Raw genomic sequence first — 19127 nt, forward strand, 5'->3', positions numbered from 1 at the left:
TCCTGAATGGTTATATTTATTTTCCAAACTGACTGTGAAACTATTCTGAAAAAGTTTGGAATTGTATCATTAAAGCTTTATTTAGGAAAAATCTCCATTCTGTATAAATAAAATACATATATAAAAAAGAAGGCAGGCTGAATTACACAGGGTTGAAATTATTTAAATCTGAGTTAGTGAGGTTTTACTGTACATCTCTGGATAGTACTAATAGCATAATATGTAATCACTGAATCAAGATGTCTGCATACTGGATCCCAAAGTTACTTCTGTAAATGAAGAAAATGCTTGCTGAAGATAATGACAACTTCTTAGCAAAGATTATAACATCAGATGGGACCTAGCTAGATCATTATGATCTAGATAAAAACAGCAGAGCCTCATTTATCCAGAGAAAGCTTTGCTTTCTCTGGATAAATGAGGAATCTGGATAAATGACCAACAGCAGAGAAAGCTTTGCTTTCTCTGCTGTTGGTAATATATCCAGATTCCTCATTTGAATATATCCAAATGGAGCTCTGTACCATGTAAACTCCCTAGAAGCAAATATTATTGGATAAGAAAAAGATCAAGAATGTTGATGTTAGTTAGAGGCTACATATAATGTGAGAGAAAATTTAATTAAGAGAAATAGCAGTACTTGCATTCACTGGCTATTTGAACTGCTACTGCTTCAACGTGACAACGTCCAATGGAAAGATAGGGAAAAAAAAGGGAAAGGGGTAAAAAAATGAGTAGAATGCTTGAATATGATAATGAGGGTTCTTTACATCATAAGACATAGTGTACAGGACCAACCGCACGACTTTGCAGTGATAATGTAGCAACACTATTATATAAACACTTTACAGAAAATAAGTTACTAGTTGAAGAAGACAATATTCATTGTTTAAAGCTTCCATGAACTTAAACTTAGATTTTAATTTTAATTATAAATATCTTTTATTTTATTTATCCAGTTTTAATTGTACAGTATCCACAAATTTTAGTAGATATTTTTTAATGTTTCGTATTTATATTTATTTATAAATATAAATACAAAACAAAATATTTATTTGTATCAGTGAACAAACATATTCCCATACAGTGTGGTCAGTGCTCAAGAGAACTAATACATGTAACATAATTGACTTTGGCAGTTTCTTTCAATATAATTACATAAATATGAATGTATAAACAATAATAATAAAGTATAAAAATATATAAATAAAAAAGGGAGAGAAAAGAAAGAATGAAAAAACAAATTAACAAATTTACATGGACTACTGATAATCAGAGAAACCCAATGACCGTGATGCATATTAGTTTAGTGATAAGATCAATGGGAAGAAGAGAGAAAAAATAATTTGGAATTAATTAAGGCATAAATAAAATTAAAGTGTAGCAGAATTAACATCAAAATGAAAGCAAAGAAAGGTTCACATGAATGTGTTGGGCATGTGTAGTTTATAATTATTTATTAATTATAAACTACATGCCTAATAAATATTCACAACTTTTTTACTTTAGTTTTGACATTAATTTCCACTAAGCTTTAATTTTTCTTAATGCCTTAATTATTTCCAAATTATTTACATTTCATAGTTTCATGTATTTTATATCCGAAACAGAGACAAAAGTTTGTTATTGTCACCTTTACTTGCAATCTTGATAATTGGTTCTTGAAAAGTGACATCAAGGTTGCACATTATGTGACAATATCTTTTTGCTTAGGATTATTTCATTTTGTATTATACAATTTTTTTCCTCTTTTTCTTCCTATCTCTAAACTAATTATACTCACTCTTTATTACCTTTCTATTTCTTTCCACTCTTCTATTTCTCTCTTCTTCTTATTGATGTTATCACTAAATTAGCAATAATAATAAATATATAATAATTATATTCATGTAGGTTGGCTGAATTGGTATATGAGTGGTACAATCAGTCTCAACATGTTCACATAATTGGTCTCATCACAAAAACTAGACATGCCAGAGGGAAATGAAAAACAGATTTGGAATCCAAAGAGCTATCTAGTCTGCATATTTTCTTCTGATGAAAAATACTTGTTGACCTGTGTAATAAGTAATAAGTGATGAGGCTTATTTTCATCTTAACAGAGCTGTGGGCAAGCAAAATTTAAGTAATGGGGCTCTGAGAATTCACGTCAAGCCATCCAGGAATCTCTACACCCTACAAAGAGCAATGTTGGCATAACAGCTATGTTAAGCAATGATGCATAACAGTGATGCTGGCTTAACAGCTAACATCATCAGTCCATATTTTTGGAAAATCCTGCAGGTCAAGTGGTTACAATTATTGGGACATTACTATGGTCATGAAGTGTCAGCATATCATGTTTGTAAATTTCTAAACGGGTTTTCATCCATGGGTGGTGGGGAGGGAAGCAAGTTTCAAGAGAAAATGCTGTGACAAAAACCTAAGCTGATCTTTTTCCTTACACTTTTGTATGAAAGCAGATGCTGCTGAGAAGTGTCTATTACATGGACAGGTTTTTGGGGTCCTTGTCTGTAATATTAATTTAACAGGTTTGTATGGCCCAAAAAAAGTAAGTCTTCCGTGCTGTCAATATACTACCAACCCTTTTATCTCAGAGTAAGAGGTATGAGAGAGCATTCCTCAGTATTATATTTCTTAAGTTGTACTGCTTATTCTTAATAAGCAGTACAGCTGAAGAAATTCTGCACCATGATCATCTGACCTGATATCTGTACACTTGTATCTCCTGACTACATAAAAGAAGTGGTTCATGTGCCTTCTTGCTTAAAACCTTGGAAGAACTAAGATTGTGAATGTAGTTACATAAAATATCACTAAATAAAATTATATATATGAAACACATGCTGACACAAGCCTTTGCATGCATTATATACTAAAATTCTTGTCTTTTCCAACTGTACTAAAGTAGAATACAATAAAAAACAAGATGTAAAAATGCAATTTAATAATAAACAAAGTTCATATTTTTAAAATAAAATAAAAATACAATAAAACTTTAAATAAATTTATAAAAGCCTTTAATACTTTTATTTCAACTACAGTAATACCCTGACTTACGCGAACTCGGAGTTACGCGGTTCTTGATTTTTTCATTTGGTGTATATCTAAAATTACCTTACCAGTGATTTGGAAGTCAAATCATAAAGCATGGGTGACAGCTTCTGTTTTTGAGGACTGGTTTGGTCACCACTTCATACCCGAAGTCGAACGTTATTGCAAGTCTAAACAGATTCCATTTAAAGTGATGCTTCTTATTGACAATGCACCCGGTTACCCTCCTGCCACCCTAATTAATTTCGACCCATGTGTGAAAGTTGTGTTTTTGCCTCCAAACACAACCAGCTTGCTTCAACCGATGGACCAGGAAGTCATCAAAACATTCAAGGCTTACTACAAGAGGCATTCATTTGCACGTCTGAATGAAGCTATGAGACAAAATAGTGAGATATCTGTTAAAGACTTTTGGAAACAATTCAATGTTTTAGATGCCGTAAGAATCATTGAAGAATCTTGGGATGAAATTCATAAAAAAACATTGAATGGTGTCTGGAAGTAACTTTGTCCATTTTTTTTTTCAAAACCGAGACGAAAACAACGCCAGACACTGATCATGTCGCTCATGTGAAGAAGTTAATCAACATAGAAGAAGTTGTTAATCTTGCCAGGCAATTAGATTTGGAAGTCAATGGTGATGATGTCAATGAGCTGTTGGATTCACATAGTCAGGAGCTGACAATGAATGAGCTCACAGAGATGCGTGAGCAAAACGTCACTGAAGTATCCGACACTTCAGACCCAGTTCCACCAGAAAAGCACATGACAATTGCAAGCTTGACAGAAGGTCTCAGCTCAATTGAAAAGGGCTTAAAAATTTTAGAAAACATAGACTCCAACAAAGAACGCATTATAGCTATAATGCAAGGAATAAAAAAATTATTAGCTTGCTACGAAGAAATTCTGCGTGAAAAAAAGGCGCTGTGTCGTCAGACAAATTTGTTAGATTTTATGAAGCCATCGGACATCGAAATAACTTTTTTACGTAACTCATTTATTTTTTAATACATATTTTGTATTAATATGTATAAAGAACTGCAATTTTATTAAATATTTTTCTTCTAAACTAGTGTTTTTGTCAGTCCTTGGTCCCAATTAAACAAAATTTATATGTATTTATATGCAAAGTTGTACCCCGACTTGCACGAATTCGACTTAAGCGATTTTCGTCGGACCCACCTATCGCGTAACTTCGGGGTATTACTGTATTTTAAATTATTTTGTGTCATATTTTATTATTTTTATTGTTTTATTTTATATTTTACTCAGAACAATTGGAAGAAACAAAAATTCCAATATGCTGAGAATTTCTAACCTTCAGAGGTTCTTTATTAATGCCTGTATATATCATCATTTAATCTGCTGCTAAATAGTAATGGCATCCTTCCTCTTGTTCAAAGTATACACATGAGGGGGTGGATAAATTCAAAATGAGGAAGGATGGTTGCAGGATAGATGCGCAGAAAATTTCCTTCAGCCAGCAGGTAGTTGATTGTTGAAACTTCCATGTGGTGTTGTGGAAGCAGGTAGTTTAAATAAATTCAAGGAAGAACTAGGCAAACTGTTAGAGGGGATGGGCAAATAAGGGAAGTTTTGGATATTTTTTTGGCTGATGCTATATAAGCTTGCTTTCTTGCATCATTTGAAACTACTAATACTAAACCTGGCATTAGCATCACCTGTTTTTGTAACATAAGTGATATCAATAGCCTGACAGGCCCCAGATTTTAACTTTAATATTTGGGAAAAAAAGTATTTGTTTTTTTTTTTTAATTGTGCTTGGAATGTACTAATGCTAAACCTTTTACCAGTAGTTTGCAATGCTTACAAATTTTATTTAATTTAACATAATCAATATTTTTGAAAATGTTGCATTTTTCTATGACACACTCATTAATTTTAATAAAAAAAATAGTTTAATTAATTAATTGTACCTAAAATTTTCAGAACAATTTAAATATAATCAATATTATATTAGCTTGTACATCAGTAACATAATTTCACAATAACCAGTAACATAAAATAGACACATGAAATAATGTCTGCTAAATTTAAGTCTGTGGAGGCATTATCAGCCTTACTCCTACATAACAAAGTAAGCAAATGTCTGTGAAAAACACTTTGAATTAACATATTTCAATGTATAAAAAGCAGGGCTCCCACTCACAAATTTTAAAAAAACTTAGATTGCAACTTAAATAAACCCAAAAAAAACCTAGTTTTCATCATATAGTATAGCAACACAAATAAGATAAAACTTACCATGCAAAAATATCTTTTATTTAATTGTAATCAGAATTTTCATCCCATTCAGTTCCCTCCACATTTATTTTTTGAAGTTCTTTCATTTTTTTCAAACGTTCTTCGTATCTTTTATGACAAGTTCCTTGTATGACTTCTTTTACCAATTCTGATTTTGGTTTCCATGTATAGCAATTTTGATTAGATCTATTTATCGCCTGTTTTGCTATTAGTCGATTTTTCACAGTTTCTGGTTTAAGGGAGTTTGTGGCTTTTGTTTTTATATGGTTTACTTGGGAGAAGATTCTTTCTACGCTTGCCGAAGAGTGAGGTAAAATAGTTAGACTGGTCATAAAGTTAGATAAAATCTCATATTTAGAATTATTAAAGCCATCTTTTACATTACGTAACAGATACCAAAACTCAGGGATGGTTTTGTAAGAGAAATATAAATCTTGATTTAAACGAAATGATCTCCATTCATCATCTAGAAGATCTAGTTTGTCTTCAGAAACAAGGTGAGGGAACTGCATTGCTAAATGGAAAATTGAGGATGGCGAATTGGCACAATCATGTATCACTGCTGGGTCAAGAACATTGAGACTGGCGATAATTCCATCATCATTTAGAGGAAATCTTTTTCTGATTTCCATACAAAGTTCAACAAGAAATTTTAAACAATCATTTTTAAACCTGCTTTCACTGTCGCCAAGTGGTGTTGAATATAATAAGGCCTCCCAAATATATTTTATTCAGAGGCTTATGATTTATTGCATTGCTTGGATCAATTTCAACCAGCTTGCACGAAGTAATGACTTCTTCTTTTATGAAAAAACTAAGAATATTTTTATACTCAATTGAAACCATTGAATGAAGTAAGTGCAATCTGAAATGTTCAGATTGAAATTCAATATTCAGGCAGTTTATTTTCTCCAGTACATATCCTAAAAACAACAACATATGCTTAGTTCCTTTGGTGATCATAGTATTGTAAATATTCCCTGCACCATCGATTTTGTCAATTTTTGATTGAGACTGAAAATAAAGAACTAACGCATCCCACTGCTCAATAATAATTTTTATTACATTGCCATGGGATAACCAACGTGTTTGTGCTAATTTGGGGATTTTATGCTTAGCAGTATCTACAACATCTTGAATCATTTTGAACTCGTTTAATCTTTTACTACTACGCGAAAAATAACAAGAGATATCTTTTATAAATATTTCTAGATATGATGGTGGTACCTTGACTGAATGACTAGCACATAATGCAAAAGAATGGCAAACACATCCCATTATAAATACTGATGGTACATCCTTTTTTAGCAATGACTGGAACCCACTCTTAGTGGCACAATTATCACTTCTAAAGCCAACAAGATTACTTATTTGAATGTTTTTTTCTATGAAAAGATCTTTTACAGCTTGATAAAGCCCTTCTGAAGTACCATTTTCGACACAAACAGTGTCAAGTAACACATCTACAACATCAAGTTTTTGAATATCAAAATATCTAACAACAACAGCTAGAACTTGCGATAAAGATAAATCTGTACTTTCATCTATTATCATTGAAAACTTGTTGTTTCTGCATATGTTACAAATGTATATTTTTTCATGATAGGCTATGCCATCTTGTATAAGATAAGAGACTTTAGTCGCCTTCATCTGAACTTGTTTTGCAATATTGCTATCATGAAATGCTTTCTTACATGCTTCTATAAGGTGATCACATTGCGCAAATGGAATATTATGCTCAGAAATGAGTGCAGCAATTGTTAACTCTGCCTTTGCTACTTCTTCATTCTCTGTAGGTTTACGTTTTGTGAAGAACATGTCTAACGTTGAACTTGTCTTAGCAATATTTGCACTTTTTTTATGTTTAACTGTATTTTTATGCGCTAGTAACATCGATTTATTGGCATTTTTTAATTTTATTTCACAACAAATACAGTAAGATGCACCTTTTTCATTATGTCTTCTTTCAACCAATCCTTTAATTCTGGATCTTCTAACCATTCATTTCTAAAATTTTGAGTATACGACCGTTTACTCATCTTTCTCTGTGGAGAACAAGTTTCAGACATTGTGGGCAATTTGTGGGTATGGCTAATTAGCAGTTATCTTATTTAAAATGTTCTATAAAATAAAAAATAAATCACTAATCCATTAACATAAAATAGAAATAGCCACTACAATTTAAATTTATTATATCACTGTATGTAGTACACGCATAAATGTAAAAATCACACAAAATAATGCAATAATATCACGAAAGACTGTGCAGTAAAGACCGCCTTCCGCCTGCTCAATAGGCTGCGCATACATGTTAGTAACACGAACATGTATGAACATGTAAGCATAATTTCATAGTGTAGAACCCTGCGAAAACTTTGAAATCCTTTTACATTTGTAGTATTTTGTACAAGCACTTGAGATATTACAAATTATGATAAGTATTGTTAGAATATAAAATTAAGAAAATTGTAAACTGTTATTAAATGTATTAAATTTTATTGTATTTATAAGAAATAAAAATAAATTTTGACTTACAATTAAAAATTACCAAAAAAAACCCAGATAATGAGATATTTTTGTGAAAAAAACCTATCAACCCAGATGACAATCAAAAAACCCAGATCTGGGTGGAAAAACCCAGGAGTGGGAGCCCTGATAAAAAGTAATAAATTTCTATTAATTCTGCTTGTATATATAACAAATATTAGAAAAATTAAATAGTAATGTGAAATCATTCGTATGCTTTTTTTTTTTTTTTTTTCCCCTAATGCTGTTGTCATTCATTACATGAAAATTCATTGGGGCAACTGATTTACTGTTTGTGGTCACAAATTCTACCAGAATTTCTCTTATTTTCTATAAAAATACCCAAATAGTGAGCGGAGTTCTGAGAAGCTTTGGAATAGTGAAAAACATGCCATTGTATGAAAAGCAGTGTTTCACTACATAAACTATCCTTGGCCAGACACAATGGAGTAACATAAATACTGCATTGCCTCATAGGCCCACTCAGTTTATACAAAGACAATTAAGACAATTACAATATAAGCAGACAAAAAAAAAAAAAAAAATGGCACATACAAAAATAAAGACACTATTAATAAAGTACAAAAGGTAACAACTGCTAATCAATCAATTAGCCACCAAGATTAAATATTTTCCCACTGAGTTAAGTGTAAATGATATTACTGCCAGATTAAGAATGTTAACATTTTTTAAGTTTGGAGCCTTTGCAGTTAATCATACTGTCAAATGGTCTAGACAAATATACCTCTCCTGATAGTAAATAAAATCCAGTCAAGGTGGCATACTCTGTTTCATCAGTTTGGAGGGCTAAAAAAGAAAGCAATATCCATGGAAAATTTCTATTACATAGTGTTATTATTACGTAATGTACAATTTTTATACTCACATAAGTTTATGTTGCTGTTGTTGTTGACCTGACTTTGCTAAATAGACAGGCTGCTCAACATGAGGTAATAATGACGAATGAAATGAGGAAGCGGCATGTTGGTCATACCGTTTTGCATTTGTACCACTTTCATCCAAACTACAAGCCATCATTTTCTATAAAATATAGATGAATTAACACCAAATTAATAAAAACATTTTGTAAATTTGAAATTAAATTACAGATAAAATTTAGAGTTCACACAGAACAATGATAGCTATGATATTTATTAAGTGAAGATACACTATCCTACAAAATTTATTGGGACAATAAACAAAAAACATCTGAATTATTAAAAAAAATAAATACATAAAAATAAAGTATGACCCCCAAGGGATTTAATGGCATCAATAACCCTCTGAAGGACACTTCCTACAAGTTTTTGGTATGTGGGAACCACACTCTTACTTCACTAATCCCAAAAGGATATAGCCAGTTCTCTGCTTGAACTAGAACAACTTGTTCTAATTGTTGTTCAAAATCATTGTCGTTCAACTGGATTCAGATATGGGCTCTGGGCTGGAATATGTCTGCCGGGAGCAACTATTGATGATGTCACCAACAGACTGTCAGATTTTAAAGGGGGGTAAAGAAAATATTATTATTCATGTGGGGACAAACAATATTAAACGTACACGATCTGACGATTTGTTGGAAAAAAACAGGACCATGCTGAGGAAATGTCGCGAGCTAGGCCATAATGTCTATGTGTCTGCAATTCTGCCCAGACACGATAGGAGGGATTATATGTTAAGAGCCTTGTGGATTAACTCAAGACTTGAAGGAATCTGCAAGGCTTTAGGGGGTAAATTTCTATCAGCATGGCCCACACTTGTAGGTAGAAGGAATTTGTTTTGTAGAGACGGGATACACTTAAACAAAGGTGGTGCAAAAGTTTTTGCCAGTATTATTGAGGATACCTTAAAGGTTCAGGGAAACTGCTAGTTAGGGGGGATGTGGGTAATACTGACACGCGTTTATCTGATAATATTGGTCAATGTAACTCTTGCACATACCTTAAGAGTTCTTATCTGTTACCCCAACTGGACGTATTATCTAGATGTTCTGGGGGCAAAGACGTTTCACGTGAGCAAGTAGCTAATATCAGGGAAGAGAGCCTAAAAAACTTCAAGGGTTGTGTTAGGGTTGTTAAATATACAAGAACAGTAAATCTTAATTGTTTATACAGTAACGTTAGAAGTGTCGTCAATAAAATGAGCGAATTCGAACTGCTGGTTAAAACAAGTAACGCGGACATAATAGGGCTTACGGAGACGTGGTGCCACCCGGAAATTGGGGATGATGAGTTTCAGTACGGCTTGTATAATGTATTTAGGAAGGATAGAGTAGATAGAAGGGGTGGTGGGGTAATGCTTCTTATCAGAAGCAGCCTGAGTGCGACGATAGCTTTCCCAGATTCAGACATTTCACATGCTAGTATAGAGTCTGTATGGTGTGAGATAGTTGGAAACAAAGGTACAATGCGAGTAGGCGTAATCTACAGACCAGGTGATTGTGAAGACTATGACAAAAGCCTCTACATGCAAATGGAATGGGCAAGTAAGCGTCAATGCCTTATTATGGGTGATTTCAATTTGCCTCTAATTGATTGGAGTAAATGGGAAGGAAACTCGACATGGGGAACAAAATTTTTAAATCAACTAGATGACTGTTATTTGTATCAACATGTCAGGGAAAGTACTAGAGAAAAGAATATCCTAGACTTCATCATCACACATGAATCAGATGACATAACAGGGCTGACAGTAGAGGAACCAGTAGCAGGAAGTGATCACGGAGTTCTACGGTGGATGATGACGAGAGAGGTGGCAGAAGTAAAAGGCAAAGGAATGGGTTTTAATTTCAGAAAAGGAAATTACGATGCCTTAAGGTACTACATGGCCTCTATTAACTGGGTAGATATCGCGCAGAGAATGAATACAATTGAACTGTGGTACGCTTTTAAAACATTAATCACAGATGCCTTGAATGCGTATATACCATTAAAAAAATACTCCACGAGAAGGGTTCCAAGTTGGATGAATAGTGAAGTTGCCACATTACTTGAGCAGAAAAAGGTGGCATGGAAACGTTACAGAGCAATAAAAAGTACTGAAGCCTATAACAGCTACAAGGTGATGTGTAATAGAGCCACAGAAAAGGTTCAACAGGCAAAGGCAGTTTATGAGAAATCACTAGCAAACAGAGCAAAGAGGGGGGATAAAGAATTCTTCACATATATAAATGCCAAGAAGAGCAGGACAAACCAGATCGGACCTTTACGTAAGGGAAAGGGGATAGTAATAAATACACCAGCTGCCATTGCAGATGAACTCAACACTTATTGTGCATCGATATTTACAAATGAAAAGCCTTTTGTGGCAATGGGAAATTGTGGGAGCGAAGTTAAAAAATATGTAATTAATGATATTGAAATTTCGCAAGATTATTTAATGAAAAAACTTTCAAGCCTACAGACTAGTAAGGCTCCTGGAGTTGATGGAATATACCCTATAATCTTGAGAGAGGCGGCAAGCGAGTGCATTGAACCACTGAGGCTGGTTATGCGAGCATCACTAGACTCTGGGGAGATTCCCTTGGATTGGAAAAGTGCAAATGTATCTCCCATACATAAGGGTGGCTCTAAACGTGAAGTGGGAAATTATCGACCTGTCAGTCTGACTTCAGTAGTAGGGAAAATCATGGAGGCATTGATCAAGGGTGGAATTCAGGATCATTTGGATCGAATTGAAATTCTCAAGGATACTCAGCATGGTTTTGTAAAGGGAAAATCATGTTTAACAAATCTGGTTCGCTATTTTGAAAGGGTCACTCACAAGCTGGATTTAGGGAATAATTTCGACATTGTTTATTTAGATTTCAGCAAAGCTTTTGACTCAGTCCCACATGAGCGGTTGCTTTATAAGCTGGAACAGGTTGGAATCACTGGGAAAATCCTTAGATGGATAGAAGGATGGCTTCAGGGCAGGAGGCAGAGGGTTGTGATAAATGGCTATTCCTCAGATTGGGTTGATGTAAGAAGTGGGGTTCCCCAAGGATCAGTATTAGGACCACTGTTGTTTTTAATTTTCATAAACGACATTGATGAAGGGATAGAGGGCGTGATGTCTAAATTTGCAGATGATGTTAAAATTGGTAGAGTAGTTAATGATCACTGTCAAGCTGAGCTTCTTCAGAGAGACCTAGATAGACTTCAAGAATGGTCAGAAAAATGGCAGCTGTGCTTTAATCCAACAAAGTGTAAGGTATTACACCTGGGAAACAGTAATCCCAAAATAACTTATTCACTTGGTGGAGTTCAACTAAACCCAGTACTGGAGGAAAGGGACTTGAGTGTTACGATACGGTCAGACATGAAATTCTCTGAGCATTGTAAACAGGTTGCAAGGAAGGCCCATGGTGTCCTATCGATGATCTATCGAACTTTTGCAAGTAGAGATAGGGACGTGATAATCCCATTATATAAGGCCTATGTTAGACCACACTTGGAATACTGTGTTCAAGTATGGAGACCGCACCTAAAGAAAGACATCGAGCTTCTTGAAAGGGTGCAAAGATGGGGTAACTCGCCTGGTGAGATCGGCAAAAGGGCGTCCTTATGAAGAAAGACTTCGAATATGTGGGTTGCAGAGTTTGGAAACTAGACACCTTAGAGGAGATTTGATTGAGGTGTTTAAGGCTCTGAGAGGCATCAGTAAAATGAATGAGGACAAAATTTTCAAGATTATAAATGATGCTAGAACTAGGGGACATAAATTCAAGTTACGCGGGGAAATGTTTAGATTGGACTGCAGGAAGTTTTATTTTAGCCAGCGAGTTATAAATTACTGGAATAAGTTGCCTTCATAGGTGGTAGAGGCCGACAGTTTGGGGAAATTCAAAGGTCATCTGGATAGTACTTTCGGGTAAGGGAAGCGCATAGGATGATAGGATTAATTTCCTTTTTATTTAATTTTTAATTTCATTTTATTATTTTTATTTATTTATTAATTATTATTATTTATTTATTTATTTAATTTTTATCATTGTTTTGTTCGGATTTTTTTTTTTTTTTTTGGCTGGTGCAGCATAAGCCATAGGCTTTCTTGCACCATGCGGCCGTTACTAATACTAAATACTAATGGCAGGTTCAACGTATTTTGTTCCTCATACTACTGTTGTACTGACTATGCTTTGTAACAAGGAGCATTGCTATGCTGATATAACCCCCTCTCCAAAGGATGGACACAATGCAGACAAAATAATACACAGCTGAAGTGATGACTTCAATAATGAAAACTACTGGACCAAGTTAAAACTACTTAAAACAGACTGACACAAACCACTGAAATTTATTTTTGTTGCAATATAAACTGAATGAAACTATTCTATCAACATATACCACAGTTGCATCTATCTGATGCCTGGACTGTGTAGCAAAATTCATCACTCCATTTCACATTCTGCTGTTGTAACATCTAATACATTGATTCTCTGCACCAGGTTAGACAGGGATATGCAATGCTGGAAGACAGCTTCAGCTTATGAGAAGTGTGAGAGACCATGGTAACTCATTTTATTGTGCTTTTCACACCAGAATAGGTTACCCTGCCACATTTAATCCAGTTCTGACAGCTGTTTCTCAAATTATCTTATTAAGGGTACTTTAATGACTTCCTCTCTGGGAGATCACAATAATGGTGGTCTGCCTGGCTTAGGATAAACGGCAGCATTACCTTCTGTCTTCCATCAGCATGCAACATTTCCAACAGTTGATTTTGGGCATCCAACTCTTTCCAGTGAACAAACATACTTGCTACAACAAACTACTATTAGATTATTGAAGAGATACAAATCCTTTTCTCACCACATCCTATTCCATCAGCCAATGAGTTTACATGCATTTTATAGTCTACTTTTAACTGATACTGCCGCTTATCCGTCATGTGACTTCTGTGGGGTGAAGTGTCCCAATTATATCTGAGGATAGCATATTCTTTTCCTTAAAAAAAAAAAATTATAATATCACTGAAGAAAAATAGTCAAAACCAGCTGCACAATATTACACCTGGCCACACATTACCTATTTTATAAATGTGTTATGAAAGTTTTTTTTTTTTTTTTTTTAAGAAAGAATTTTTAACAAATCATTACACAACAGATCATTCTCCCTGAATAAATCTAAACCTTCTGGCTTACAGCTGACTGCCTAATATGTTTTTCCATTATTTTAGTCAGACTTATTCAAATCTCAATCGAGGGTATAACACATCTTAAATATTCTTTTAGTGGTACGGTGTGCAGATATATCAAGAAAAAAGAAACCCCATTCCCCTTCTAACATAATCATGAACCCATCCACACAATTAAGACACTCACAAAGATTAACTGCCAAACATATCTAATCCTACAACATCAAATCCCTATTCTCATTCTAAATACCCCAACAAAAAACTAACCTATGATCAGTCCCGGAGACCTTAAGTGGAGTTTTAATTCAAAACATTCTTAGTTTGAGAGTACAGTACAGAACATATAAATATATGAACTCTAAACCACTGTCTTGATATGTGAGGCTGATAGTGTCGTAAGGACAGCATTACAAGAGTGTAGGTATTCATAGTTATCTATTTCACTAAATTAATTTATTTAATTATTAATCTTAACTAACTTAACAACTAATGTAAATTATTTAAAACTGTTCAAATTTAATCTTTACCTGATGTTTGCTAGTAGTTATTTGTTAACTAATTCAAAACTAAACCTTAACAAATAAGAAGTGCATAATCAAATTAATCCAATGTGACCCCAATTCACAAAGGAGGATCAAAGGCTGACACAAGTAATTACAGACCTGTGAGTTTAACTTCTGTTCCAGAAAAATTAATGGAGGCACTGGTTAAAGAAGCATTGCAGGATCATTTAGACAAGACTTCAGTTATAGCTCAGACACAGCATGGTTTTGTTAAGGGAACGCCTTGTCTGATCAATTTGATTGGATACTATGATGCAGTCACAAAAGAACTGGATGCAGGGAATAACTTTGATATTATATATTTGGATCTTAGAAAGGCTTTTGATACTGTTGCACATGGAAGACTGCTGCACAAATTGGAGCAGTGTAGCATTGGAGGCAAATTGCTGCTATGGATAAAGGGATGGTTGAGGGGGAGAAGACAGAGAGTGGTAACAATGGACACTGCTCATCGTGGACTAATGTTATTAGTGGAGTTCCCTCAGGATTCAGTGTTGGGTCCATTGTTGTTTTCTGTATTTATAAATGATATTGATATATCAAATGACAAATGATATAACAAGCTTAATGTCCAAGTTTGCAGACAATACAAAGGTTGGCAGGGTTGTTAAGGACACTACTGACACTATGCTGCTGCAACAGGATCTGGAAAGGTTGAGCAGATAGGCTGAGAGGTGGCAAATGAAGTTTAACACTGACAAATGTAAAGAACTACATATGGGAAACAGCAATCCCAGAGCAACGTATCAACTCTGTGGTACTACACTGACAGTGGTAGAGAATGAAAAGGACCTGGGGATAATTTTGCAGGCAGATATGAAGTTCTCTGAGCAGTGCAGACGGGCTGCAAGAGTAGCTCATGGTGTCTTGTCAATGATATACAGGAATTTTTCTAGCAGGGATAAGGAGGTGATTATTCCCTTGTATAAGGCAATGGTCAGGCCACACCTTGAGTACTGTATACAGGTCTGGAGGCCTCATTTTAAGAAGGATGTAGAGCTGCTGAAACGAGTATAGAGAAGGGCAACAAGATTGGTGAATGGAACAAAGGGTTGCTCATACGAAGAAAGGCTTAAGTTTTGCAAATTACAGTGTCTGGAGACTAAGCACTGGCGAGGTGATCTGATAGAGGTGTATAAAGCCTTGAATGGTTTGAGCATGCTCAATGCCGATGGGATTCTTCCTCTTGCTCAGAATAATCACCTGAGAGGGCATAAATTCAAATTGAGGAAAGACAGATGTAGGATAGATGTGCAGAAATTTGCCTTTAGCCAGTGGGTGGAACAGACTTCCATCCCTTGTTGGTGTGAAGTTGATAGCCTAAATAAATTTAAGGCTCAGCTGGACAGGTATTTCGAACTAAAGGAGGGGTGAAATGGGAGTGTTTTTTTTTTTTTTTTTTTGCTGATGCTGCATAAGCTTGCTTTCTTGCATCATATGCCTCTACTAATGCTAATGCTAATTTACCAGTTCTGCTGTCTTTACAGTCACTGAAGAAGTGGTACAGGAAGAATCACAAAACATCTGAGAATAAGCTGTAATTCTTTAAGAAATTAAAGGCAGTAATTTGAACTAAAATTTCAGGAGAGTAATATTATAAACCATGAAGACAAATCCCAGTAAACTGAAAAGAATGAAAATCTCTGTATGAAAAGGAAACTTAAAAAATTTTGTTCCAAATTTGTGCTTGAAACCCCATACACACACAAACAACTACCATAGTTAAAATAAAATTAATCCATCAGTTACACAGATATCAGGTTACCAGAAGTAATCAGTGCACTAATGAATAAATATATTTTATTCAAACTCTCAACTGTGCAAATACTGGACAGGCCAGTGTAGTGACACATTTTTAAATAATAAGCAGAAGGCAGAGATATCTTTTAAAATGCCACAGGGTAAAAAAATCAGTAAATCTAAATCATAAAAATGTAGTTAAGGTTCCACAGAACTGGACTTGGGAAACAACTGATTTTGGAGTGTTTAAACATTTTGAAAACTTACATCTGAAAGATTGTTGTTGTTGTTGTTTTTGGTTTTTTAGGAGCATTAGCAACTAAGGCCATATTGCTCCGGGATATGCGGTGGTCAGTCCCTGACCTTTCCGCATCCTCCGTATTTGGTGGTGACGGGCTCGAACCCCGGGCTAATCAAGAAGCGTGTGCTGCGCACTGCTGCTCCTTCCCACCTGGCTACGGAGGCGCCTACATCTGAAAGACTGTACACAAATGTATGGCATGCCAAAGTTGAACACTGACCAAGGAGATAACAAATTTAACTGGTGATTTCTTCTCTGTTTGACAGGATATGAAAAAACTGGGCCAAAATCTGTCCAAGAATCATTCAGGAAGTCAAGAATGTACAGGAGAAATTGACATTGTGCATACTATATGAAGAGCACTGCACGAGTAGAAGTTCCAGAGAAGCTGCCACCTAAAAACCTCCTGTTGTAAAAGTTTAATGCACAGTGATAGATACAGTAGCATCATGTTTAGAGGAAATGGCCTCTAGAGGAGCACACAGAAATTTTCTGAAGAAAAAAATCTCAATTCATGCTGTTTTTTATCAGCTTGAAGAGTCTGCTTCTGGCATCAACTTAAAGAACATTTTGAAAGGCTACATTGTCATAACTGTGAAGAATGGTGGCCAGTAGTAGTAGTTTGATTGGGTGGATCTACTTTTTGTGATGGCACTGGACCAATGGTTTGACCAGACAATATTTTTCAGGAGTGATACTATGACAACCTCCATAATGCTTTTCTTCCAGCACTGATATACTTAATACATAACACTAATAGGCTATTCTCCTCAGATTCCTGACCTGAGCTCAACAGAACCACTGTGGGATGAATCTGAATGATAGATAGGCTTGTACACAGAAGCCAACAACTTGTCCAATTAAAGACTATTCTACAGGAAAGTTAGTTGTTATAGGGTTTTAGGTGCATTAGCAACTTAGACAACATTGCACTGTATATATTATGTCTGTAAATTGTATGCATTTTTGTGTAGATTTTCTGTTTTACTGGAGAAAAAATTATGCTACTGGAAAAATATTTCCGTCTACGTGTGTTCAAAATTGGAGGAATATGTTCTAAGACAACATACTGCACTACAGACTAAAGGAAACTCTACACTATTTTAAAATGATTTGATATTTTCCCTTAGGGTCCCACCCAATGTATTTGGTAACATTGTGTATATTTCAAATAATTAACTGTTATAATACAGACCACAAAAATGGAAACTTACAGCTTTTTTCCTTATTACAGGTGAATTGGGACATTTTAGAGTTCTCTTTCCTTCTCTCTCATATTTCTGTATATGCTGTTTATTATACTGATGACTGCATTGATGTTCACTATAACATAAAATAAAATATTTAGCTTATATTATACACATGCTAATAAATGTTGCCTTCAGATAAAAAACAAAAATTTCACAACAAATTTTTAAAAAAGTACTTTCTATGGTAAATCAAGCCACTAGAAAACAGATCGTAAATTTTGTCCTATCCATGCAATATCCTTCAAATATTTCAAAGAACATGATGATTCTGGTAGTATATAAAATTAGGGGAACCAAATCAACAGCTGACCTTTTTTTTTTTTTTTTTGGAATGCTCTCATATAGATAGCCTGTCTTAGCACTACGGAGTTAGCAGGTTCCTCTTGATGTGTTCTATCAAGAATGAAACTTCAAAAAACTGACTAAAGGAGAAAGAACATGAAATCTGCAAAATAGGATTAAAACAGGGTAACACACTTTACCCTTGCTCTTTAATTTGGCTTTGCAAAAAAATGTTAAGAAAAGTGGAAGAGACAGGGAAAGAATTACACTTGAATGGACTACACCAGGAATTCGCATATGCAGATGACATATGCCTGGTCAGTGATGATATACAGAGCTGCATCTCTAATTTAATAGTGTTGGAAAAAGAAGCTAATCTCATTGGCCTAAAAATAAACAACAATAAGACAAAATACCTTAAACTTAGTAAAATAAGAATAATGAGGATCCCAATCATCAACATTGGAAATCAGTCTCGAGAAAGTGTCAAGCTTCAAGTACTTGGGAAGCATTCTGAATGACTGCAATAATATCACAGAAGAAATTAATTCTAGGATGCAGAGAAGAAATATATGCTTTTATGGGATTCAAAAAAATCCTAACTCCTGGGAACCTGAAAATAAAGGTTTACAGAATGATAATACTACCTACTGTAACCTATGGATGTGAAACCTGGCCACTACCTAAACAATCAGAGAACAGATCAAGATTATTTGAAAATAGAATTCTAAGAACAGTCTTCAGACCAAAACAAGATGAAATCACAGGAGAATGGAGATGGCTACATAACATATATAGAAGTGAAAGTATAATTCAAATCATAAAGGTGAGAAAATTGAGATGGGCTAGACATGCTATCTCTATTGATGATGGAAGACATCCATCAATTCCTTCAAAGAATCACAACTGGGAAAAGGAAAGCTGAGATGAGAGGATGATATAAAGAAAGATATCAGTATAATTTTCAAAGGAGAGGTGAACTGGAGAGAGCTTGCACATAATAGGGAATTGTGGAATTTATCTGTCAAG

General features: G+C 34.6%; 1 protein-coding gene across 7 annotated transcripts in view; it reads right to left on the minus strand.

Annotated features, from left to right (window-relative positions):
- Nucleotides 1-19127, minus strand: part of LOC150079830 (homeodomain-interacting protein kinase 2-like) — a 264858-nt gene that overhangs the window by 6515 nt on the left and 239216 nt on the right. For all 7 annotated transcript variants that reach the window (XM_090383658.1, XM_090383655.1, XM_090383654.1 and 4 more), the window contains 2 exons: nt 17781-17889; nt 8732-8886 (listed from right to left, as the gene is read on the minus strand). In XM_090383658.1, coding sequence (XP_090239784.1) covers nt 8732-8886; nt 17781-17889 — 264 coding nt within the window. The remainder of the gene's footprint in view (nt 1-8731; nt 8887-17780; nt 17890-19127) is intronic.

Source organism: Mastigoproctus giganteus, chromosome 10 (genome assembly GCF_048544385.1).
Source record: "Mastigoproctus giganteus isolate SK-2022 chromosome 10, ASM4854438v1, whole genome shotgun sequence".
Taxonomy (NCBI): domain Eukaryota; kingdom Metazoa; phylum Arthropoda; class Arachnida; order Uropygi; family Thelyphonidae; genus Mastigoproctus; species Mastigoproctus giganteus.